The sequence below is a fragment of the Pollicipes pollicipes genome, unplaced genomic scaffold, assembly GCF_011947565.3.
Source record: "Pollicipes pollicipes isolate AB1234 unplaced genomic scaffold, Ppol_2.1 Scaffold_4881;HRSCAF=5763_pilon_pilon_pilon, whole genome shotgun sequence".
Classification (NCBI taxonomy): Eukaryota; Metazoa; Arthropoda; class Thecostraca; order Pollicipedomorpha; family Pollicipedidae; genus Pollicipes; species Pollicipes pollicipes.
In genome coordinates this window covers 43,956,417-43,983,093 of record NW_023596576.1, presented here as the reverse complement: position 1 = coordinate 43,983,093, position 26,677 = coordinate 43,956,417, and the positions used below count along the sequence as shown (strand labels likewise).

At 48.5% G+C, this 26,677-nt stretch overlaps 1 protein-coding gene across 1 annotated transcript in view; it reads left to right on the top strand.

The window, feature by feature from the left end:
- Positions 1-25,355, top strand: part of LOC119101076 (neuronal growth regulator 1) — a 41,862-nt gene extending 16,507 nt beyond the window's left edge. Inside the window, exons 2-6 of the mRNA XM_037224330.1 lie at positions 13,179-13,303; positions 18,752-18,962; positions 20,876-21,003; positions 21,283-21,451; positions 24,121-25,355. Coding sequence (XP_037080225.1) covers positions 13,179-13,303; positions 18,752-18,962; positions 20,876-21,003; positions 21,283-21,451; positions 24,121-24,227 — 740 coding nt within the window. The 3' untranslated portion in view covers positions 24,228-25,355. The remainder of the gene's footprint in view (positions 1-13,178; positions 13,304-18,751; positions 18,963-20,875; positions 21,004-21,282; positions 21,452-24,120) is intronic.
- Positions 25,356-26,677: the final 1,322 nt, after the last annotated feature.

Below are 26,677 nucleotides of genomic sequence, written 5' to 3'. Positions count from 1 at the left end.
ACCGCACCTTTCTGCTCAGCTTGTGCCTCATTCAGCATAATCTGTCTGATGCCGTCAGTTTCAATCATGAACCGTGCCTGCACATGGCATCCTGCCTTCAAACATTCGTGATCTAGGCGAAAAACATACTAGCTCCCGCAAGATAACAGGGCCCCTAACTTTCTCTGCATTAACATTTGGCCCACTGTTCACATTATGTTGATATGCTTTAACTTCTGCGTGTGAAACATTTACACGCCCTCCGCAAGAATCGCAAAGTTAAGTTTTGCCTCTCATGGGGCGTGCATGATGACCTCTTTGTCTAGGTCGTATCATTAACCTTTCGCGTCCAGGCGGTCGATAGGACGCTGTTGTACCTTAAGTTCTCGAGATGGTGAGGCGGTGACCATGCACATGAGGCTCGACCCGTGTGGCCCTATGATATGTCCCAGGTCACAACCACCGATGGCCCATTATCAGTGTTTGAATCAGTGTTTGATGCAATAAATGAATGAAGCCGAATGAATGATAAATCAATGAAGCCGAATGAATGATGAATCAATGAAGCCGAATGAATGATAAATCAATGAAGCCGAATGAATGATAAATCAATGAAGCCGAATGAATGATAAATCAATGAAGCCGAATGAATGATGAATCAATGAAGCCGAATGAATGATAAATCAATGAAGCCGAATGAATGATAAATCAATGAAGCCGAATGAATGATAATTCAATGAAGCCGAATGAATGATAAATCAATGAAGCCGAATGAATGATAAATCAATGAAGCCGAATGAATGATGAATCAATGAAGCCGAATGAATGATAAATCAATGAAGCCGAATGAATGATAAATCAATGAAGCCAAATGAATGATAATTCAATGAAGCCGAATGAATGATAAATCAATGAAGCCGAATGAATGATAAATCAATGAAGCTGTCATTGGATGCATGAGGAAATAAAAGGCTTGTCACAATACTGCACACAACTATGCACACAACTGCACACAACTGCACACAACTATGCACACAATGAAAGGCGTAAAGTACGGCAACTGACGTCATATTAGTGTCTCCCTGAAGCTTTAACTCTTGCCCACAGTGCGCTCGTCCTTAAACCACATGTGCGCGCGCGCGGAGGTGTACGCGTCATTACACGGCGGGCTTTGTCGGGAAATCAGAGCATTTGGCGAGAGCGTCAGGCTGGGAGATAGAGGATCTCATCCACCCTCGCTTGTTTCTTCATTGACGATAAGAACTAGGTTTTCTCAGCCGTGCATCGCGCTCGTGGAAGGCCCAGACGCATGAGTCCAGGATGTCATATCTATCACGTCAAAAAGTAGTGTAGGTATGATGGGCGACTCTTCGAGGGTATGCGGAAAAGTTTCAAGAGGCGCATGGGGAACAAACGTGGCTCCAGCCGTGTTTTGCTGAAAATTACGGTTTTGATGCGGGAGGAAGATGGCTGGCATGGGCGTCACAGAATAGCGGGTTATTCATTATTGGGAAGATCGATTTTATCCACACCAGCAATGTCTTCATATTCCTGTTGTTTGTCTCGGAGGAAACAAATGTTCATTATTTGAGCAAGGGAACACCGTTTTTCTTTTACTAGCAACATTTACAGCACACCCTAACTTCATATGCATCGGGAGCGTGTATGAAATTTGCAGTAGATAGCGAAGCGGTAAAAATATTAGTTAACTCATTGCTTGTGGTATTTTCGGTGCCCATCTCCTGTTTGTAGAACAAATTTGCCTCAGATACGACGGGAGATGCATCGCTTTATCTTTAATCTTCGAATCGAAGGAATCTCATTAGCTGAGCGTGCTCAAAAACATAACGCTTAAAATAGACCGAATTTGTTGGAATGCAGCTTTTAGGTACTGTGTATAGAAAATAATTTAACTATACAAAATGTTCAGAAGTTAATCTTAAGAGTCTGCTGTGTGTTTAGATTGCATATATATATATATATATATATATATATATATATATATATATATATAGATAGATAGATAGATAGATAGATAGATAGATAGATAGATAGATAGATAGATAGATAGATAGATAGATAGATAGATAGGTAAAGAGCTTGAATAGGCTGGGGAGAGATGCTGTCGACCCGAAAAGGGGAGTTTGGAGACTGCAGCATACTTTTCGAGAGACAGTGAAACATGCTTTTCTACCTCTGGGCCGTGAAGTGGTCTACCTTCGCAAATGTGACTGCTGACCTGGTCTGAGCCATCAATGGCCACTTACAGTGATGTTCAGTTACACTAATCTGACGCAGTTTTGCGCGTGTTGTCTGATGCTGTTGTCACTCATCGTTGCTATGTTTGTTCTCGAGAGAGCATAGATTGGCTAGAATAAAATAAACATCGAGGGTTCAGATACACTGGGTTCACGTCCATTTATTTTGCTGTAACATTGCAGCTATACAGCTGAAATGGTCCTTGCGAGGCATAGCTGGCATTGCGGGTCCGCCTTGGTTCGAATTTAATCAGTGTTGGCCTGTGAACCGTAGAGTGTAAGTGTTCATATAAATCGCGACTTGCCCACTTGAAGACGAGATGGAAAGGAAATGCTAAGGACAGTTGCTGATGTTGGAGGGATGGCAGCGTTGTCCTAACACCACTTCCCTGACAGTGCCGTTAGCCCTCTTGTTTGTTCGCATTAACACCCCTAATTCACCCCTGACCCTCGTCATGATGTTGCGCTAGGCCCAACAATCCGTCATGAACAATTTTCATCAGTCTTCTTCTCTCATCCTTCCTGCGAGTAGCCAGCATGACCACGTTCATCTTCGAACTTTTTCACCTAAGGTTTTAGTATTCAGTACATTCATTCGTTGTACCTCGAAGCCGTGCACATAAGTATTCTGTTGGCTTCGTCGCTAGGTCGATAGCCTCCGTAAAGCTGCCAATGGTGGGCTCGTTAGGCCAGTATACATCGTCGGCCATTCATGGACATGTTCTTTGGGTTGTCAGCTAATGAGGGCAGTACTCGAACGCTCAGTCCATCACTGCCCAGCTAACGAGGCTGGGAGTGGAGCGCATAGCCCTCCCTCCCCGCTTATGAGACCTCTACCGATTGCGTCCAGCCAGTCAACCAAGACAGGAAAAGAGTGTCAATTCCATTTCGTAGGTAACGCGGCCGGTGCTGGGGCACATGGCGCATACCACCAGCTTGGTGTGGCGCGGCACCGTGGCCGCGCTCTCCTGTTGCTTACCAGGCAATCCTGGCGCGCTATCCCCCCCCCCCTCAGAGCCAGCTGCCCGTTTGGTCAGGACTGCGGAGCCTGAGGCCGCGTCCTGCCGTTCGTCCCGGCCAGCTTCAGGCGGCGAGGCTTGGTCCGCCATTTCTCCAGCGGTGGTTTCGGTCGGGACGGTCTGATCCGCAGCTGGACTTGGGATGCAGTCTGTCGGCAACACGTGGTGCGGCCTTTGGTGAACGGCGGGGGCCTGGCTGACCTTCAGAGCAGCGCCTGGGGGGAGCCGAACGACAGTCGTGATGTCTCGCGGCCCGACGTCCCCAGTCACGCCTTGGTCTCTTAACCGTGTGCCGCGCGGCACTGCGTGTTGACCTGCGGGAGCCGGTATCCCAGGGTGGCCGGGCCACGCTAACAGGCTTATCGAGTCATGATCGTCCGGATCCTCTCGAGACACGTCATATTTTCCCTCCGCTCCGTTATTGCTGCTGAAAATGCACCTAGTCGCGCGGCAGGCTTCCTCGGGATTTCTCGGCTTTTGCGTCCGGCGGCAGAAAAGCTGGGAAATCCGGCCGTATATAAGAAACGAATCATGGCATTATGTGGTAATAGTATTCGTTTACGAAGCTGTGGTGTACGTGCACCAACTCTGCTCACTGACCGATCAGATCCAAGGCAGACACTGTGTAGTGTACAATAGATCAAGCGTTAAAAGCATATTTAGTAATTATTTTGGGAACCAGGTTTACAGATGTGTGGAACGGGATGCATGCATCTCCTCCTACTCCGGATGTGGCAGGCATTGTTTCTCGCACATTACTGAGCGCTTTTGGACGGAGGTGGCCTATGTAGTAAAATCCAGAATATCAAAGTCTGGTTGAGCGCTTAGACCATGCTCGCTGTGAATAATTGTTCAGAACGCATCTTAATCATTCGACGTCAACAAGTCTACAGGCCAATACATTGCGGGTACTGCATTATCCTGCGGTACCATTCCACAACCACAAATATGCGCGAGAATGTGGATGTTTCATCAACGGCACTCTTCCATTCATGGAAACGTAAAAATAACTGCGTATTTTGCTGGATGACATTTTCCGGAAACTGCTACGGAAACTGCCGTGGATGTTTTGTTGATCTTCGAAGATAGCACAATATACAGACACGTAGCATGCGGTTATGCCTGGTTTTCTTATTTCGCAACTCACGCTGTTCGCATATTTATTCGTGAGTTTAAGAAGTTTTCTTGTGTTCGCATGCTCGGTTATGACACTCCTATTAACCCTGGCCTAGATAGGTAGTGATGCGATGCCCAAAGTTTTTTTAGGTCATCTCTCCGACCTGTTATGCAATCGCGCCTCAAAGTTCTACATTTAGTAGTTTGGAAACGTTAGAGGCAGGGTTGTGTCAACCGCCCCCCCCCCCCCCCCTAGTAGTCCGCGTAATAGAAAACACTGAATCAGGGTAATAGTTAAACCCCTAAAACCCCTCGGCAGGATTTAAATATCGTTGCTATGGTCTCGTGCATGTGTGAATGCCCTTGACATGACCTGCACATCTACGCGGGCACGTAGCTCAGAAACTAGCGGATTTTAGATCTTAAAGCATGGCTGTGAACTGCACCGAATGATATTCAAAATGTCTCTTTCAGTTCAAATCCCCATAAAATGTGAAAGTCTCTCTGCAATATTGGAATTCGCTTGAGTTCCAGAGATGCTTGTAAATAGTGAGGATGGTCGGCCTGCCCATTCAAACAGCATCGGTCTGCAGGCGCTTGATACTGCGCCGCAGAACTTCGCCCTTTCACAGCGGCGCAGTATCGAGCGCCTTCAGACAGGCAATAAGTGTCGCATCAAGAGGCGAGAAATAAGGCGGAGGAGCAGAGTCTGCCTGTTTTTTATGTTGATTCATATGGCCATTGCAAAATTCTCCCAAAGATGGAGAGCAGGGACGTTCTCCGTTTATTCCGTCCTGGGGCTGACCTGTGTTCCGATTCAAGAAGATGAGCTCCGGTTATCCGCCACTGATCTGCCATAAACTCTCGAGCTCTAATAAATTGAGAAGTTATTGCTACCTTCTAGTAAGTGACACATTACCGCCCCTAGACGTCTGGACACCCACGGGTCGTCGTTCCCAAGCCTGCTACGTCCAGCGATTTGCCTTGCCTTGCGCCTTGGCATTACGGAAGTGAAGCGCCCGCAGTTACTCCAGTGATGTTGACGCAGTAGCGATGCAGAAAATATAAGCGACCACGAGCGAGAACTGAAGCTTCCATTGTCAGGGATCATAGCGCCACTCCTGGGGACCACAGCGTAGATAATAAATGTTCTTGCTTGTTTGAACATATGTATGCTTTGTGTCCGACTGTGCTTTGCTGCCGACGACACCAGTAACATATTGCCAAAGAAGCGTCTGATTTCGTTCTGAGCAGCAATGACATTGACGACATGTAAGACTCCCACGCAAAGCAACACTAACTATTTTCGGAAGCGACTACCCAATCCTATCATAAATCCTTGGCTTCACCCTTTTACATCAAAAGGCTTTTATTCAGAGGCCAAAAAGGTTAACAAGTTTATATATTCAGAGTGCATCCAAATGTCACATTTTGCCGCAAAAGTAAAGTGCAATTTAGATTGGTTGAAACATACATAATTGCCTTGCACGAAGACATATTGTGATTGCCTGTTTTCATGAGTATTCAAGATGTTGTAAGCAATATACTCCTCGGAAGCCGCTTTATTTTTCACATTCCCTTACATATCGTATCATTGATAGGCTCAAGAAACACATGGTCGTAGGTTTCTGAGGTGATTACGAAAATTCGTCGAAGGCTTAGTGTACATTGCCGCACGTGGATCTTTCAAAGGCACTTCGACTGATCACGCACGGTCCTATAAGACATAGCGTAAACGATGCCAGGGGCTTATCATTTTTTTAGAAACTGATATAATTCTGGTTATGGCAAGAACACTTGGTAAAGGGGGACCAATAAAACTATGGTTTCGAAATGAATCGTTGACACCAGAAACAAAGCGAAATGCGTTACAATTTTACACCATCAGAAAACACTGCTTTGGCGGCCCTCCGGCTACGCCACTGTTCCGTTTGTTCCAGCAACATTCATTGAAGCCGTTTATCCCTCCCCAAGCTGTCGCCGTTGTGACGTTTTTAATTGATATAGCCCGATGTACTACACCTAGATATGCAGAACCTTAGTGTTATGGTCTAATCACTAATGGAAATAACCTGAACACTCATGCTCATTTCGCATGTTTGATTGTTATTTGCCGACAGGGCTATTTCAAAGCGTTCTGCTTGTGCCAGTGAAGTGATCGGGAATAACACCACCAACGTCCAACGAGCTGCCCGCTAACAACTGCCGCCGCCGGGTGATGGTTTGATGTGACGTTGGATGGTTGGTTGGATCGACACCATGAGCAGTATGACGCATGTGGCATACTTCTTGTTTAGGAAAGCCATGATAACTCCTGCACTTTTAAGTGAAAGCAAATAGCATGCCCTTGTTCAGTATACGCTGATGGACCATATCTTTATCCTCTGACGTTCCCTTTAAAAGGCGACGGTATCTCCCTTGAATCAAAATGTTAATATGAATATGTTATGTTAATGTTAATGTTAACATAATGCAAAATGTTAATATGTTAAAATGAATAACGGGTTTACCTACGTGAGATAAAATTGGTATGTGATAATGACGTAAATATGAAAATTGCGATGAACTGGATGCAAATATTTGATTATCGTCCTCGCATCGCAGTATGAGGAAACACTGGTGGTGGCGCACTGAAGCACCGTTTCAGTTAGATTTTGGTTCGTCACCAATTTGTATGATCTTTCTTATCCACCCCATCGGCGTAGAAAGACGCACGTCCAGACGCAGCCAATAATACTGAATATTATTTTGCAAAAAGGTTCCAAAAAATATAACTTCCACATCACCTCCAGCTAAGTCCCTTAACATTGACATAGGAATGTCCCATATGTTGTATACATGTACCTATATCTTGCAATATGTTTAGGATGTTACATACTGCAACAATAATAAATGATATCAAAGTGAATTTAGATAGCTTCTTGAAAATAATTATATTACGGGATATTCGTCAATTCGGCCCGCCGCGCGCGTTTCGCGGCATAGTCTGTAGCCGCGGGCCGCCCGCGCCGGTCCTATATTGCCGCGCAGCGTTGCTAAATAGCCCGCCACTGCTCCGAAACCAAAACGCTGGGGATACGTTTTTGGTGTTCAAACACACGTAATAGATGCCCACAAGAGTTTAAAAACATAAATGTATCGTCAAAAAACCTTAAGGGGTTGCATCGACCCGTCCTATCAGGACGAGGGTTAAAGCCTATGGATGGCTAATTCTAGATGGCTTAGGTTACTGACACAGAAGATCGTCATGACAACTGTGATGTCTAACTTTGATTATAAGGCTTGTCAGATTCACTCGTGTTTTTCCAGTCAGACTCGGTCTGAAGCTCGTTAAATTCATTCACCTCTCAGTCCTTAAATCAGAGAAGACAGAGATCTGCGAGCATCTCATCTTAATCGAGGGTGGCAAGATGACATAATAGTCCACACCTAACCATAGCCTGCCACAAGCGCAACGCGTTAAGACTCCGCAACGCTTGTTTGGAACTCATGGGCGCCTAACACGTTACAGTTGCTCAGTTGCAGCACAGAACAAAAGACGCAATAATCGTAGAAACCTCCACATTGTCTAAATCCACAAATAACGACGTAGTATAGACGGATACTCCTAGTCGTATCCTTGCACTGCTTGCAATGCCTGCATATCTACGGCCCACTGCCCACTGTCTTGCTCACATGTGCTAAGATGCAACGTGTCACAGGCGCGTGGAGCGATCTGGACCCGGCTGATGTTAGCATGCGATGCAAGAACTCAAAGAAGCACAGCACAGCCTGGGTCGCAGCCTATGCCTTTGAAGGAACTCATAACTCATGGCGGCATCTCAACGCAGTAATCCCACTGCTGTGAACGTGATCCTCGTGATCCTCCCACCCTTGTTCCGTGATGTGCCCGCTCCTTCTTCTGCTCTCTTTCTGTGAGAGCCGCGGTGAGCTAGGAATTGCTACAATTTTTCGCCTTCATTTCAGTGCATTTTCATAAACTTACCGTCAGTGACGGCGCCTTTCGGTGGCTGAATGATATTTCCACGCACATATAAATGTATCCACGTCTCTAAGATTGGGGTTTGTAAGTCAGTATTGGCTGAGTCAATTGGAGAGACATGTCCCAGAAGGTGGCTCCCCAGTAGGTACACTCATGCACATAAATACTGTGCTTATGTGCATAGGTGCCTGTACTTGCCGCTATCCCCAATGCTGAAGCACGTCGTCAACATTTGAATTCATAATGATGTGCGCGCATTGCAAATGATGCTACTCCATTTAAATGACTTGGGGTTCGCACGCTGTAAAAGTAGGCAGAATAGTTATTTCCATATAGCAAATCACCACGGTGTCTATAAATACCACCACCAAGGTATACCTTGGTGGTGGCATTATACCATAAAGTGGTGGCGGCATTATATGTAAATAGTGTTTTTGCTACGCTTGTAGGGGGATTCGTTGACAACCGACAAAACGGAAATGTGACGTGACCATTATGTTCACTACGGCTGTTTAACTGGATTGGGTGGTACCTTGTAAACGCACTGAAGCCACATCGTGAAATCCTAGAGAGGACAAAACAATATGAACACCTCCAACAAGCTCAGTCATTCACACTCGAGCCTCATTTGTGTCCGTTTCTTGGCATGTGTTCGTAGCATATGGTTGAAATGTAAGATTTTGTTGTTTCATTAGAGATGGCATGTTTCATGTGGGAATAAAAAGCAAAAATAATCAATTACGTATTTGTGGAGCAAACAATCACGGCGCTTGATGACAACATGTATAATGTGAAATCAGGGCGTTACTAGGTTTGGTGTCGAATTGTGGTCTACTGAAATAAATCAAACGTAAAAAGAACATTTTACTTTGAAGTATTCGGCTGACCTCGACAGCGGTATCGTCATATTCACGGTTTTGCTCAGGCATCGTAATTACCCAACCATGTTAGATGTTATGGATGTTTGAGTTAGTAACCAACGACGTTAGAGAGATAGGCGGCTCTTCTCATTGCATGTTCGCGGTTTGATGTATTCATTCTAAGCACCTGTGATCTGGGACGGTTTATCCAGAAATACTGGCTTATACCATTTAACGATCAATGCGAGTTGTACCTTAGGATCAGTATGTCATACGTTGGATCGCATGAACTTTGAAAGTGTCACCCACTGTGCGAAATTTTGGTGACGCGGTTTTTCAACCACCCCAGCGTAGCAAAAGGTTAACAACGAACCCCGTACGGTTCAAATGTCCTTCAAATGTCCCAACATGTGAGGTCCTTCAAGAACTCGGCATCATTCAGCACGCTGTTGGACGCTAATGGCGCGGGAGCGACAGTTACGGAGGACGTATCGTTGCCATCGTCTCACGCACACAGTCGGGTATTTTGCGGGAAATCTTCGGAGATGGGCTAGATCAGATCGACTTGGCCTATTTTTCTTTCCCTGATAGTTACAAACTGTTTTGTTACCCAACCCTTGTAATTGATTGCCTCCTTTGGATTGCTATGGTCGCCTAATTATGTTTCTTTTAGAACAATCATCTACTATGGCTTGCAACAACAGGCACCATTTTCTCCGGTAAGTTGTTGTCTCGATCTCCGCGTTCTTTTGGCCTTGGCCGAGCCAATCCTGGCTTGTTTTCTGGACTACGCTGGCGGCACGTTCCGAACAACTTCCCCGTTCGATCACCGTCATTGCTCGCAGAGCTGGTGGTTATGAGCGGCGAACACTGCTCTACGTCGGTGAATCAATTGCCGTGCCGAGAACGAGGCGGTTTTTGTATTTTGCCAGCAATGCTGCCCTCTGCCCATTTACCCATGCTGTACCTAATACCCATTTGTGCTCGCCGCACAAATGGGTATTATGCCAAGCCGTATCGTTCAAGGCACAAAAATAATCTGATGATCACCCGAAATGTGTATATATGTGAATATACATTCAGTGTTGTAATTTCTATTTGCACGATGTACAATGCCGCTCAAAACGTATGTGACTTATATAAGCCATAGTGATATAATTCTGATATGCTGTGTAGTGATAGTTGGGTGAAGGCATTAGAGCGTTCAGCTAGGCCAGTAGCTAAGGCCAGTGCAATGGGTTTTTTTATCGTGTAATGCGCCGCCTGCGATACTTTTTGTCACCATCATTTGAAGCCTCAAAGCTGTTTTGTCCGCTTTCGCCGTCTTGGGGCGTTTTTACCAACCCTATCTCTAAAGCTTCTTGTCGCATGCAATCTTATCAACCGGCACGACATAGAATAGTTTTAGATCCATTTTAGATTCAGTATCGACTTTTGTAGCGGTGCAAAGTTAGTTGTTAGTTGATCATAATTCGTTGAGAGCTGCTTAGAGGCAGCTCCAGATTATCTCTGTGCTTCTGCTCATATAAAATAAATTGCTCCGAACTTTCTGTTCAATGAAAACCTGAACAAACCATTCAGTCATTCAGAGCTACGACGTTTGGTCAAATTTAAGGGTGCCCAACCGACTACCCCGGCGAGTGTTCATTTACAGGACACCCATCTCAGCAGGCATTGGTCAGCGGTATTTTATGCACACGATCGCACGCATTCCCTCGCTTTTGCTCGACGCTCGCTGAACTCGCTGGGTTCCAAGTCACTCGACTTAGATCTCAGCAACGTGCATTGGGGACGAAATGCCCCTGCATCCTCGCGCTTGCTACTGGCAGTCTCATGGTGGGAGCAGCGTCAAACTAGCACACGGTTGGAGGACAGATCACACTGCAGCTGCAGGCAATTAATGCCACCGCAGCGTCTGATCGGGCTACCGATATCTGGTGACAAATTTCTACGGGGTCCAGAGACAACCAATCAATGCGACATTTCGACGGAGTTCAGAGACGGGCAATCCAATAGTTTTCAGTACCGTACCGGATACCTGAAATTCATGGACACAGATGCTTCTAATGATATAATTGCGCAGATCGTCCTCCGATGCAGATTTTTACTTGTTTTTGCGCCCCGGTCGCTACCGTAACAACCTTAGGGCGACGCCACACTCCGCAAGCTCACCACAAGTGAACATTCTGGTAAAAGAGCAAAGCAAGACAGGAAACTGCGGACCCGTAAAAGGGCAAATAGTTGTGTACCTTCCTGCGCAGATCATGTCATAACTCAGTGATCTAACAAAGCTTTGCTACATGCGTTAAATTAGCCACTTGACAGGTACCGCGAGCTTGATGAACTTGCTTTGAATGGCTCGAAAGTCACTTAAGTAACTCTGAGGAGGTAATGTACGTTTAGCAGCCCAGGCCATCGTGTGTTAAGGTAGTACGCCAAATATTTTTACGTTATCTATCAATGAAGGATGCTCTTTTGTTCCCAAATAACCTAGGCACAATGGTAATTGATTAGCACATACACAAGCACTTATTATGAGCCATGTCATTGGTAAGTGGTGTATCGCGTTACAGATTACAACGTCCGTTATATCTTAAGCGTTATGGAATTACCTCCACGGTATGCCGACATGGTTAAGGCCTATTTTTGCAAAGGAGATAAGGCTGTGCATTCGAAAGGTGGAATACGGCTCTGTTTGGCGTCAATTTTATTTAACTATTTTGCAGCTAATGTAAATGCAAGGATTAAGAAGAGTGTTTCGTATTTGTAAGGGGTTTTGAAATAAAATTGATCATTGAGATGAATAAAAATATTGAAGATTATTTGGTGCAGTTCACAGCGCTATCCTTTTTGAGACCTAAGCCCTTCCATTTTCTGAGCTACACGCGCGCGAAGATGTGCAGACTATTTGGGGAAGACTATTTCCAGGTCAAAGTCCATGACAACATAAATACGTCATTGAAAACCAGCCCTTCTATTGTCATGCGGCGATCAAGGTCTATGCAATTCTGGTACCGCCATGTTCTTTAGTTGTCGAGTCGTTCTTATCTGACGTCCGTGAGCGCAACGTCCAGATGTAACAGCCGTCGATTGGCTCTCAATCAATGTTGTACAAGGTACGATGGCTTAATCAATGACGCATTGAGGAGCATGTTTACTACGCATGGAGATTGTGTTGTGTACAGCAGCCTTTTCCCCTTAAAAGCGTGCTAACAGTTATAAATGAGTTAATGTCATCATATTTGATGCTTACTTTAATATTTTGAAATGTGGAACGCTCCCTTTATGTAGCAGGTTTGGCCGTCTCGCTGATTATATCTAGTCATGCTCGATATCTTAATATTGGCAATGGACTTGACATGTATCACATGCACTTGAATATCCTTACAAGGTTGACGTCTGGGAAATCTTTTACCTATCCAACGTGCAAAACAGAGCGGTTGGAAACAAGTGATAAATACGTTGTACACCCATACTGTTTAGCAGTAAACGCTAAAAGCATTGATTTCTGAATGCTAGCTTCCATTTTAAGTCGCTTTACAGCACACAAGTTATGCAAAAACATCGAGTACGTCAGCAAAGACAACTGGTGAACTCAAGGAAAAGAGACCACTTTTTCATTTTCGGTAACAAGCGCTAAACAAAGATGCTTTCACGTGCGTCATTTCAGCGCAAGAGCCCCCACAAATTTTGCGGACTTCAAGTACATGATCCCGCTGGAATGCGTTGGATTATTCTAAACAGCTCGCTAGACCCTCCCATTTGTATTTGCGGTCTATTTGCTCCCTTTCCTCCTTTACATTTTTTGTTTTATATGCCATCCGTTGCTTAATAAGTCGGATGACTCCACAACTGCATTTGCTGTTCTGACAAAAAGGCGTGTCGTTGAGCGTGTTTCAACGCCTTGTGTTCATTCCGGGACAAGGCCGCCGCTCTCGGTCACATGAGCTCTGCCCTGTTTCAGATGGCTGGCTTCAGCAGGCGTTCGATTCGCCGCATTTCGACACCACCACGCCCCGAAACGTTACAGCTCTGCAGGGAAAAACAGCACACCTTCACTGCAAAGTGAAACGCCTCAACAATAAAACGGTATGCCACGCACATGTATGCATGGCTTGTGCATCATTTTTGTGCAAGCTTTTTACGAAGCTGTGAATCAACACCGGAGGTTGTGGCACTCCGGCAGAAAAATATCGATGCCTTCAGGTGGAGAATATCCCGAATTACGTATAGTCAATATACATATAGTTGATATTTTACATAAGCTGATATTTTCATATGTGTAGTATGAAAAATGCATGACATGTCAAAAATCAAAGGCACTTTGAAATTAACAGCGAGTGGCTATGTGCGGCGTGGGACGGTGGGTGTGTCATGTGTCATTTTTCATGTGAATTATAACTTTCATGTGAATGAGCAGCGTGAGGTTCACTGTTGCGGCGTTCGCGCGTCAATCCATCAGTTGCATTTCTGCAAAACTGACTGGCTGTGGCTTTGGCTGAGCTTTTCAATTTATTCGACAAAAATATCCAAATACCTGAAAAAGTTAAAACGGAAAGACCGAAAGGTGAACTTCACCTTGTTAAATGAAGGTGAAGTGGTCATGATTTACATTCCCAGAGGCTGTTGAAGAGCACTGAAGAAAAAAACTGTTGTATGTGGATATTCGTTACGGCGAACCGGGCTACACACATTTTTAGGGTCATGGCACAGTCTCACCTCGGCTTAGGCTGCGTCCTGCTGTTTCTGATAGCAATCCTTGACATCAGTCGCTTTGGGGCTTTGTAGTTTTGTTGGCCACCGGCGCACTTGCGGGCCAGACAGTGTAAAGATCGCCTGGTAGTTTGCAGTCGGTATGCTACCCCACAACGTACCAGCTGGTTTGACACCCTTATATTCTCCGTTCACTGAGATGTGACGTCAAAAGTGGTCAAAAAAACGACCGGATCCATGATTTGCACTCGGGCATAAGTAGCCGGCTGCCAACATCGATCCACGCTTTTGTGGGTAGACTTGCCCGTCCTCGTCCTGTCAGTCGGTATCGATTTGGTGTCGCTGTGACGCCAGGTCGTTTAGAACGCAGCACAGCGCGACCCGCCTTGTACGGCATTTTGGCAACTACCGTATTGCACGTTTTCCATCTTAATCGATTGGTAAGGGTAGATTTGTTCGCATAATAAGGCTCCAGAAATATCACGTCTAATTAAACAAGGTGTGTGACTTAAGAGTTTGCCTGATGATTTAGATGCCACAACTTTCAAGGAACTGCGCTTCCCGAAAACTAGACAATAATGGGATCAATGGGCGTGAAGACATTGGCCTGGGGAAATCATGACGGCTGGGCTGGTTCGGCTGGTTCGAGCCGCTCAAGTGGAACATGTTTCTCAACGCTCAAGTACATCTCGCTTGGCCTGCGGCCTAGATCGCAGCAAAGTCTGGCCAGGCTGTAGCCCAGGTCGAGTCAATATATGAAATAGCACAGAGCTGCTCAGATCATGAAATCAAGATGACGGACATCTGTTCACTTTCAAAGCATGAAAATGTCATATGATGATACGTTGTTTTGGACGGTGGTAACATAACTGGTTGATTTTTGCACACAAAAAGAACTGCCACAACAAAAAATTGGTGTCGAATGTAAGCGCGGTGAGTGGAGCGAAACGGCTGATAACAAACACCACATGCCCGACTTGCTTGCAACAGTAATGATTACGCATACCTAGATGACTATCTGCGCGATGTACAGCCGAGTTTGGCACCAATGATGTCTTCTCGGGCAGCTTTCGCTTGTGCTTAATGAATATACGGTTATTCAAACCAGCTAGCTTTTCTTACAGTGTTTGCTTTAGTACTCCATTTCAAAGCTTTACGGCTCATTACAATGAAATAATAACACAGAAAGATGTCAGCGTGTAGCTTCCAGAAATGGCGGAGCGGGGGCAGGATCCCACACTACTTGTTTCATAAAAAACTAGTCTAGCTTGCTTTGGCCATATTTCTCATTGCCAGTTGTGAAAATGACACAATAGCGGTGTGTTGATGTTGCGGCAACGGGCCTGTATTGAAAGATGTAATCAACTGTTGAAAGAGTGCAGAAAATGGACCCAAAGTAAAGTAAAACCTGTCTGTGGCTCCAATGTGATTTTGGAAGAAAAAAGTTTTGGACGGCTGGATCGGTTGGTTGTTCTCCATGGAGCAAACGCACAACGCTGGGTTTCCTTGAACAACGGAACACTGATAATCACAAAGTCGTCATTTTCTATGCATCATGCCCGGTATAGAAAGGGGTCACCATATGTAGACCCACAGATGACAGCCGAAATGAGGAACAACACAATGTCAAACGGAGATTTACATCAAGCCTACCAACCATGGTTTCCCCTACTTCTGCGTTGCAAATTTTAGCATCCCACCTCAATTAAGCACAACTAACTTATAAAATTATTTATGCAATTATAAACAACTGATCGAATAATGGAAAAATAGCAAGGGCGTGAACAAAGTACAAGCTTAGTAGCAAGAAAGGACTCCGAGCAGGTATCCGGGCCCCTAAGCGACCAGACGGAGCACGGATAGAACCCTGAGCGTTTAGTGCGACCTCTGGGCTTCCAGGGTGTCTGGGCGGGCGAGGGGCCACAAGAACCCAGAAGAACTATTAAGCAGCAGATGGGGCAGTCAAAGGAGCTTTGAGCAGCCAAAACTCGTTTTCTGATGGTCATGACGATATAGCCAGAGGGTTCTTCGCGGCCAAACATTTCTTTTCCCGGCCAGGACGCCCTCAGCAGTCAGGCGGGCCCCTGATACGTGTGAGATGGGCCCCTGCGCAGGTAACAGGCCCCTGAGCTGCCTCAGGATCGCTGAGCGGATAGAGAGCCGTGGACGTTCACCAAACCGTGGCGTTCAAAGGGCTCCTGAGCTGTCAGAGAGATATGCGGACAGCCAAAAATGCTTTTCTGAGGTGGTAGGGGCCTCCTAGTGGACAAAGGGGTCTTGAGAACCTCACGACAGTCCATGTATCCAGAAGGTCGTGAAGATACAGCGGTACGCCTCTGACGACCAAACGGGCCGCTGAGCGGTGGTATGGTGACCCGCGGTGACCAGAAGGCCCTGGGATGGCCCGCAGGGAATCTGTAAAGCAACAATTAGCCTCAACTTTTGCGATTCGTTTCCAAACATCAAGGACCTATGGTTTAAAGCTTTTGGTTACGATTTTCTGTTTGGGAGTATGTTGAGCTTCTACGGATATTATGTACGAGCCTGTTCTATACGACGCATATAACTACTTGTGTGCTCTCTCGTGGCACTTGATAACTGGCCTCTGCTTTGTTTTGGGTTTCTTTTGCCTTTAAGTCGTGCCCGTTTTTGAAGATCGTGATCGGCTGAGAGACAGCCAAGTATGTGACATCAATGCGCGAAATTCATGTAAGACAAGTCCTCTTCTCTTTTGCTTTTGAATGACAGCTCTAAGAAGGTGGACATATTTATTGCACATCGGCGGTACTCTTCCGACTAATTTCAACCTACTTGCGAACACTCTTCATGCTTTTTGATATTGCTTTCCAAGTAAACCCTTTTTATTTTTGATGAACAAGCGAATCGTGCATCCCATATACTGACAATACCTCTTACGATGTACATCTTCGATTGTTTCTAGACACATCCATTACCAGGCAGCATTCGGCGCGGATTGGCAGCCGAATCTGCACACATGCGCTCTCCTGATCGGACTAATTTGGAGATGGCATAAAGCATTTGGAGCGCTTTGGGCCGTAATAATCACACGGACCCCTCACTTTCGAAAACTTTGACGAATTTTGCAGCATGTAAGGTGAAGCATGCATCGGAGAGCGGGCGGTGATTAGCGTTTGGTCTGTCCTTTTCTTAGATTAAAACATGCCAGCAGTCATTCGGTGAGTTTGAGAAGGCAAATCTCGGCTCTGACCTGCTCGTGTACGATACTGAGATGATTTATCGAGTCATTTAATCGGATGGATCTACTTGGTTTGAGTTTGGTCACGCTGGTGGTGTAACGGCAACAATGTCGTGCACATTTACATGGGCCATGAGTTCTTTTTCACTGTTCATAGTTGACGGAAACAGTGGTGAGACAGCCTAATGAACTTCTTGGACACTGCCATGACTGGCGATGATAGCTCATGGATTTACTGAAAACAAAATGTAGAATCTGTTGCGGTAAATGGCCTGCTGTAGGCTGTTGACGTTGTTACCTGACCCTCTGACCGAGCTACCAGAGCTCTGCACAGTTTTGCACGTCCGCTTACGCTTTCAAGAGTTGACGATCAATACAACAATCACGAGTCTGGACGATTGTGTTCATGCGAATCCTAGACGACCAATGTATTATAGATGTTAGACGCTCTGTGATTTCATTAAGGTACTACCAGGGGCGTTACTTTGTCAGATTTATCATCATTTGTTTTCTCATTTATGTTGGCCAGCGGCGACTGTCCCCGTTTTCAAACGGCCTGGAGTGTGGTGTCTAATGAATACGGTGCCCTAGTTCTTATTGCGGGTGCGGCAGCGGCCTGCGGTGGAGCATGTGCATCACGGAATCATCAGCAGTGGGCCCTGTTGCAGGCAGCTGCAGCAAAGAGCTGCTTAAGGACAGTGGCTGTGGTATTTCGAGTGTGGAGGGAGGCGGCAGTGCGTCGGCGCCATGCGGAGTGGACGCCACCGACCGTGGCCATTAAAGAGAATGTTTCACATTTGTGAATGTTAAAACAAACATCGGATATGGTGAGACAAGCTCACTTATAACTATCGGTATGCTTTGTGAAAGTGAAAAGAAAAAAAGAGAAAAAGGAAAAACGCTGCTCTAGACAGCACAATTTTCTGTAAAGTAAATGTGCTCATCAGTGCACTATGGTTTGATTACGTCATCGTACCTTGCAACACATTGATTGCGAGCCAATTGACGGCCGGTGTATATGGAAAGCGCGTTCACGAACGCTAGATAGGAACACCTGGATAGTTAGAATTTTCTGGGCCTTGCTCGTCGCATGATTCATGGAATGGCAGGATTTGGATGGCGTCAATATGACGTCATGCATGCCGAGGCGACTTTTAAAGACTTTCCTCAATGTACCTTTCCACATTTTCGCAGGCGTGTGGCTCAGAAACTAGAGGGACTTAAAATTCTTAAAAAAGACCGGATCGCGAACAGCACCGAAAGGTCTTCAAGATGGCTATTTCAGTTACAAACGAGATATCAATGTGGGACACTCCCTTTAAGCCGTGCCAAGCTCGCTCCCCAGCAGCGGCGCCGGGCCGGTTCTTGGAATCGGGCGGTCTCGGACCTCCCACCGTCCAGTTGCCAGACGGTGATGGACCGAGCCACGCACCGGCCCCGCCCCGGGCACACCTGGCGGTCATTGGTCTGCCCGGGCTCGCACGCATGACAGGCGAAACAACCGAGCTTGGCGGCCGGAAATGGCCTGCTGCGAGAGACTCGCTGTGGCAGCGGACCGCGGACTCACCTCTCGCCCCTCTCACGCGGCTCTATTACACGTGTTGCAGGTGTCGTGGATCCGCAGCAGGGACCTGCACATCCTTACGGCCGGCACCGACACCTACACCAACGACGCCCGCTTTCAGGTGGCCCGCGACGCGGCGCGCAACGACTGGACGCTCATGATCAAGTTCGCGCAGCCGACCGACTCTGGCCTGTACGAGTGCCAGATCTCGAGCCAGCCGCTCATCTCGTACCCGGTCCGGCTGCGTGTGGTCGGTGAGTGCGGCCGGGGTCGACCCGTGAGCGCCGGGGGCACCCGCTCCGCAGCCCGCCAGCCCGCTGGTAACTGATGACGGCTCATCCCAGCGTCGTTTGTCACGCTGTTTTCTGCTCTGCTGATGACGTGCGCCAGCGGGCATCGCTCACGCTGATCCGGGGTTCTGTTTCGGTCAAAAGACGCCGTGTGTGACGACAGCCAGACGGCTATTAGTCAGCGCGTTCTGCGGGCTCGCTACAAAGGAGCGCCGCTTCGGCTTCGACCTGTCTTTTCCGAGCCGAAAATGACGGCCGATCCAATCTCTGGATGGGATGGCCGGCCCAGAAAGGCGGCGTCTCGGGGCTTTAACGCGGCGCTCCGACTGACGTCGTCTGCGTCGGCCATCGGAACAGACGTGGCGGTCCAGCAACACCCTGAACGAGTGGGAAATCGTGGCTGTTTAACGTCAGCCTTCCGAAGCAGCATCACAATCGTAATATCTTGCGAAGGTATTCAGATTAAGAAGACTTGTCCCTGGCGTGGAAAAGACGGCCCGCGGCTTGTTCTCGCTCCTAAAGCGAGAGAAACTCACGGGCGCGGACCGGTGCCACCGCTGCTCGCTCGGCACCCCCCAGGTGCAAGGCATTTCGAAACGATGGGCGCCGACTTTACTGTCGCCCTTTGTCACCGTCCGTCGGGTCAAAACAACACATTTGTTTGCTCATCTAAGTGCAGGTCACGTGGTTCCTTAGGACGAAAGTCCATTAGCGAATGACCGACCAAAAACATCCAGCGCTGGTGATTGGTTGGGCCCTGGCTGTAGCGTATCGGAAAGCGGTAACGTCAATTGCCGGTCCCGTACTCTGCAATGTAACGATAAAAAGCATTACTATATGTCATTATTTTGCTCCTAAGTTACTTATGGCACGCGGCTTATAAAATCGAGTAAGTCAGTGTCTTGCACAATATTTCAGACGATTTTTTTCAGTTTAATTCTCGTACGATATTTCAGATGTCCTTTTTTAGAGCTTCTGAACAGTTCAGCAAATTGTGACGAAAGTGTCGGCTATCGGAGGATACGATTTGCTTATACTTGTTCTGAGAGTTTAACCTCATATCCAGTTAGTTCATCGAGGCATGATCCCACTATGAAACCTATACGCCGCACGATGTCAAAAAAACCGTCATACTCATATTACATTATCAGCGCTGTGAGCGTCATACCTGCCGGCATTTCGTTTTTACACGTGTGGAAATGGTTACGTCATGCAGTTTCATTAAGCCCCGTAACATTCATAAGGCTGCTGTAACGTTAGAATGATATCAGTCCAGTTTAGTGTTTGATGCCAAGCTAGCTCTTTTCTATCCAAAGTTAGTCAAAGTCAAGTTAGCGTATTCTTTTCCGTCGTTTTACCCAAATGCGTAGGAACATGAGTCCGATGGTGTCACAGCATGCGCACTTTCCAAGATGGTTGAACTAATTTAGTCGATTAGGATTAGATCAAGTCGATTCCAGGACTAGTTCTAACACTTTTACTATCTGAGGCATTCTTCCGCTTATGGGCTATCGTGAACGAAAATAACCAGCATGTTTAAGCTGGTTTCAAGCTCATTCAGCATTAATGTAAACCATCTGAAATACGTTTTCAGTCGTAAACAACAATGCTACAACATACTTTATTGTCTGCGATCATGAGATGGGTTCAAATGCACTTTTGGCATCAAAGGCAACGGATATCAATGGGCACGATTGGCGTTGCTAGCAAAACTAACAGAAGCTAAATGGGTGTACTTAGTGCGTTGCTGGTCACACGTCCATGCTACAAAGTGGAAGCAATTCGATAGAACTGACATTGGGAGGCTGGAGCAGGCTCGATGCGTGTGCTCTGATGATCCTATTGGCGCGCCTGACATGGCGCCCTTCCGTGGCCAGTGCCCGAGTCGCGAGTGCTGGGCGGCTCCGACATGTACATCAACCGCGGCAGCCTGCTCAACCTCACCTGTCTGGTGACCAACTCGCCAGAGCCGCCCGAGTACATCTTCTGGTACCACGGCGGTCAGGTAAGGACGGCGGGTGGAGCAGCGCACGGGCGGCGCCAGGCCCTGGCTCTCCAGCGGCAGGTCAAGCACGGGGTCAGCTCTCATTCCGCGGAGCTGTGGACATAACATTTGACGAGTACGACACCGAGCTTTCGGAACGGTGGCTGAGAATGGAAGCCTGGGCTGATGCGGCGGAGCAACGCTGGTGATGCGGCGCGGTCGCTGCTGCGGGAACGCCGGAAAACGTGACGTGCCGCTCCCCCATGTGACCCTCGCCCCTTCCCTCTCCACTGCGGTCAGGTCATCAGCTACGACTCGCCGCGTGGCGGGGTCAACGTGGTGACCGAGAAGGGTGAGGTCACCACGTCCCACCTGCTGATCCGCCGGGCCGGCCCAGCCGACTCTGGCGTCTACAGTTGCAGCCCGTCCAACGCACAGGTCGCCAGCATCATCGTGCACGTGCTGAAAGGCGAGTCATCGCTGTCGGCGGGGATGTCACGCCGCGTTTGCGCCGGGCTAAGCCCACGCTGCGGGATGGGACCCGTGTTTGCCAGCCCTCGGAGCTACGCGTTGTCCGTAGCTGTCCATGGAGAGGGTATCCCCGACGCAAGCGGGCCGTGCCGGGCGACGGCGCCCCGGGGATGACCAGATGGGAGGCAAAGGTCACGAACTGCCCTCCCCCCTCCCCTAGCCATCCAGTCGATGCGGAGCCGTCACTCATTTCCGTGGCGCCACCAATACCCGTTCAGGGAACTTGCCAATATGAATGGTAGCTCTCCGTCGTTTGAGCTTCACGATCCCGTCGAGACCATGTCAGTCAGAATGACGCAAGCTTTCCATGTCAATGGTTTGCATTGAGCCAATGCCATTTGCCATTGACGAAGTTTAATGAAACTGGATCTTTGGTCATCTGCATTACCAAAGGTTATTTTAAAACCCTTCAAGTATAACAGATTTTCTTTGATTTTGTTACTTGGCTGGTTTTCATTTGTCTTTTGACCCTTGGGATTTTCATATCTTGGCTTGTGACCTATGTCGGAATGCCCCTCTGATACGGAAAACGACGCTGCATTGTAGCTGCTCTGAATACTATTATGCTGCAAGTTCCAACCTTTGAACGCATTAGACCACGTACGGGATGCTATGAATTGGGAACCTTTCCTGGCTTTGAAAAGAGTGTTGTTTATTTCATTGTGAAGTTCTTATTTACCTGCCTGTTCGCTGATGCACTCAACCCTGACATATGAGGCCAGACCCGTTTCCTAGAAGCTCTTTCCTACCTTTACCGAGACTCAAGGCCTTTGTCCCCGCGGCAACACTGCTTTGTGCATCTCGTCTGCATGCGGTCAGTCATGGAGGCATTCACAGGCTGGGTCGTAATCCAATTGGTATCCATATGTTACGGGTCACGGGCTGGGCCGGGTGATATGAGTGAACATTACGGTTCCAGGCTCGGCTATTAGCGGAGACGTCTGGAGATGTGTGGTGAATTACAGACTGTCTAGAACCTATCGCTCTATGATTTCTGTAAGCTCCAATTAGCCGCGTTCACGCAATTTGCAATCGAAAAAGCAACCACGATTAATCTAAGCATAAAACATTCTGAATCTGCTTTATAATTCAGAACTAAACCCCGAGAAATGGTAGTGTGGCGAGTACCCGCTGGTCTCATTAGGAAATGCACAGCTGGCGGCGATGGCCGGACTCCCTACCAGCGGATGGATCGGTTGAAGAAAAAAAGGAGAAAAAAGAGGGGCCGAAGTCGGCAGGCGTCACTCGATCTCGCTGCTCAGACCACTCACGACTTGCCGTAACCGCTGCCGTGGCGCGCGCGACGGCGGCCGGCCCAATACTCCACGGCGTTGCCGGCCGCCGGGGGCCGATATATTGCACCTATATTGGACTAGTGGGACGGCGAGTAGACAGCGGGCTGCCCTCCCCCTCCCCACGCGGCGCGGCCGTCGTGCTCGGCCCGAGGTGCCGGATCGACCGGGCCGTAGGCGTGAACAGCCGGCCGGACCGCAGACGACTGGCTTGCTGAGTACCCGAGCTGACTCATATATCCGGCTCGGGGGCTCAAACGGCTGACCTGACGCAGGGGGAGCTGACTCATACATCGCGCCGGGCGCCGGACGTCCGCCTCGGGCGCCAATGACGTGCTAACGTGGTCAGGCACGGGTGTTTGCTGACTGACATCGGCGCTCGGCACGAGGGTCGCTGACGGTCGGTGCTGGACACGAGGGTCGCTGACAGTCGGTGCTGGACCTGGGGGCTGTTGAGGAGCGCCTGATGCGGACCTCTAGGGCGCTGACGAGCGCCTGCGCTGGCCTTAAGGGCTTCTGACGTGCTGCGGCGCTGAACGTCAGGACTGCTGACGAGCGCCGACGCTGGACCTCAGCTCTGCTGACGAGCGCCGGTGCTGGACCTCAGGACTGCTGACGGGTGCCGGTGCTGAACGTCAGCTCTGCTGACGAGCGCCGGTGCTGGACCTCAGGGCGCGGACGGGTAGCGCTCCACCGCGATGCGTTTTTGATTGCGGCTGACGAAGACCGATGCGGTGCGGGTCAAACGGAGAGATCGCGTGCAGATCGCCGCGTTAACAGGCGACGCGGCCGGGATCGATCCTCGCACGCGTCAGCTCGAGGCTTTATGGACGCGGCCGCAGACTCGACGCTCCTCGACGCATAAACGTGAGGCAACAACAAACCAGAAAAGCTCTTGGATAACGAACAGAAAGCTCGACACAAAAATAAATCAGTATCACAAAGCAGTATTACTTGAACGCACACTTACAGCCGTCGTTGACAGTTTCTTGCCACGTTATTTTTTCTGATTGTATTCAGAGTTTGGTCGGAGCCTGTCTGTGAGCAGATCTTGTCTGCTATATTTTTATTTTTCGTTTCCGTGTTCTCAAACCGTCTCCCCGTTGTCCCACCCTGTGTTATCTCACATATTGTTCTATGATCCCGCTTCCCACGCAACCCAGTTTATGGGTCCATTTTTGCCCCTCCGTTCACCTGTTCTCCCGATCCGGTGTCCATTTTTGTGAGCCTCTATGTCCGCGAGGTCCGCATGTCCTGGCCTGTTCCAGCCCGGAACCGAGTACACGCAGTGTCTCACGCGCCCACTCCGTTGCAGGCGAAACGCCTGCGGCGATGCACACGTCCGGAGGCGGCGCGGAGCTGCCGCCGCCCGCTGCCGCCGCCGCCCTCATGCTGGTGCTGCTGTGGCAGTTCGGCACGTGAAGGGACAGCCGCGGGACGCTGGCGCGGCGCCAGCGCCGCTCAGCGGCGGGTCAGCGCTGAGGCAGCGGCCCGCCCTTGGGATCGCTGCGGAGGTCGGACGGTCTCGGGCGTTGTCGAGAGGTCGGCGGGCTCGCAGGGCCTGCTGGGAGATTGGCGAACTCGCAGGGTCTTCTGGAGAGATTGGTAAGTCCGCAAGGCCTGCTGGAGAGGTCGGCAGCCCAGCAGGGACGGCTGGAGAGATCGGCGGCCTAGCAGGGACGGCTGAGAGATCGGCGGCTTCGCAGGGACGGCTGAGAGATCGGCGGCTTCGCAGGGCCGGCTGGAGAGATCAGCGGCCTTGCAGAGACGGCTGGAGAGATCGGCGGGCGGCCCGCCCAAGCTGGAGTTCAGCTCTTTGCCTGCGACCAGTGCTGAGGCACGACAGCCACGATCTGTCTTCGGCTAGGTCGAGCGGACGCCAGGGGACGCAACTGCGGAAGTGCTCGCTCAACGGCGCCGCAAGCCCGTCGATGAGTGCGCGAGGCGCGTGCCTGACGGCATGACGGCGTCACACGGCGTGATGGGACGTCACGGCCGGCTGTGTCGTGCCTGTTAGCGCGGGCAACAGAATGTGCTACGGCCCGACTCCAAGTGACTAACTTCAAGCGACTGCCAAGCAAAATGTGTCGTGTCCAGAGACACCTGCCGTTGGAGTCGGTCGAAGTCAAAAGTGCAAAATATCGCCAGCTCTTTAGGCATTTGATATGACACTCGTACCGGCGTGGTGCATTGTTTGCTCTGTGTTTTTAGCTTTGGGAGCAGTCTGTCTCACTTTGGGTTTAGCTCCCCAGGTGAACTTGTTCTTGCTCGTGTGTACGTCACAAAAAACCTTGTTTGCTCTCCGTCGTAAACACAGGCAGCGTGGCGAGAAAGATGAATGATCTATGCATGAACTGGCTGCGGTTCATAAGGGCTGAGGCCGACAATCGCCGGTATACAGACTATCTTTTTAACAGGGCTGTTTTAGCTATTGGGGTCATCTGGGGGTAAACAACACAGCTGACCTGACATGACAGTGTTGAAACGGTGTGCGTGCATTGAATGTCGTCTGCTGCACGCGCATCATGAAACTTTGCCAATATACCAATCATGAAGTGAAATGCTGCCAAAGGTGAATTTTCAAACTGCATCCAATAGCGCGGAAGCATTTTCCCCCAGGCGTGTCAAGCGATCCACTGAAAGTGGGTTAGGATGATAAGATTGTTTCAATTAATGATTGTAGAAAATAACGCTTGAGATTATAGTGAGAGGTTGTTACTCTAAATGGTGTTACGAATGTGAGTTTTGCTAGACGATTCAGTTTATAAGCGGATGCTAGGTTTCCAAATTAAATTACATGTGTACTGCTTTGGACGAAGCCCATGATCATGCCTAAAGAAACAAAAATCACAGAAACGGATAATACGAATGCGATATTAACACGTGCAAAACATAGCCGGAGGCTCAGCAAAAACGAGGGTAAAATGGAGGCTGAGGAGAAAATTGTACAGGTCGGTCTCTTGTACTACCTTGGCGACGTTGAAGACCTTGAAGACCATGGCGGGAACGACTACGATTGGTCAGAAACCAAATATCGTTGATTGATCCGCGCCGTCAGGTGAGCGGTGGTTGTTGACGGACTCAAACAGACACGCGTGGCGCAGTGGCACCAGGCTTTACCCCGCAACATGCGCTCAACAAAAGGAATTGTAGCTCACATAGATGAGACAAAAACACCCGTCAGGCTTCGTTTCCGTAAACACAACCCTAAACGCTTGAAATATGAATGGTGATACAAGTTCTGGAGAGACTTTGATTTATTTTCACAAGGAGACTTTCCACGTCAGTGCATCCAGGCAGCAGCCCAATTCCACAAAGGCAAATGATAATTCCTAACTTGAAACTCTTGAAATTGACTTGAACTTGAACTTGAACTTGAAATTTGAAATTCGTGCGCATGTGCATCGATATTGTAGTTTACCATGCATGCATGAGCACCTCCGACCGACTCCCAATTAAACTGTTGAAGGATTTGGCGTCTACGCCGATTCTGAAGGCCCTGCAGTGCACTGGTAAATTGCTCTCGTGCTTCACGCTAACTTGCTGACTTGTATTTGATAGCTGTCATGAAAACGTCGTTTATTTGATTCCACTCACTCGCAAAATGCCGTTCTGGTGCTAATACCATCAGCTAACCATACTACAGCTCAAGTTTTTCACCTGTGCTGACCGCACAACTCAGCCTAACCGCACTCAGACTGCGCACTCGCGATGTTTGCGCAACAGTCAGCCCTTTCTTCCGCAATCATGAACGTAGTGCTACCTGCTGTTTGACTGTTACGTGCGGAATGTTCACATATCCGTGCTTGAAGCATCTGTTGCGACATCGAGAGCAATGCTTTGAGCGTTTTTATTTATATAGAGTTTATTTA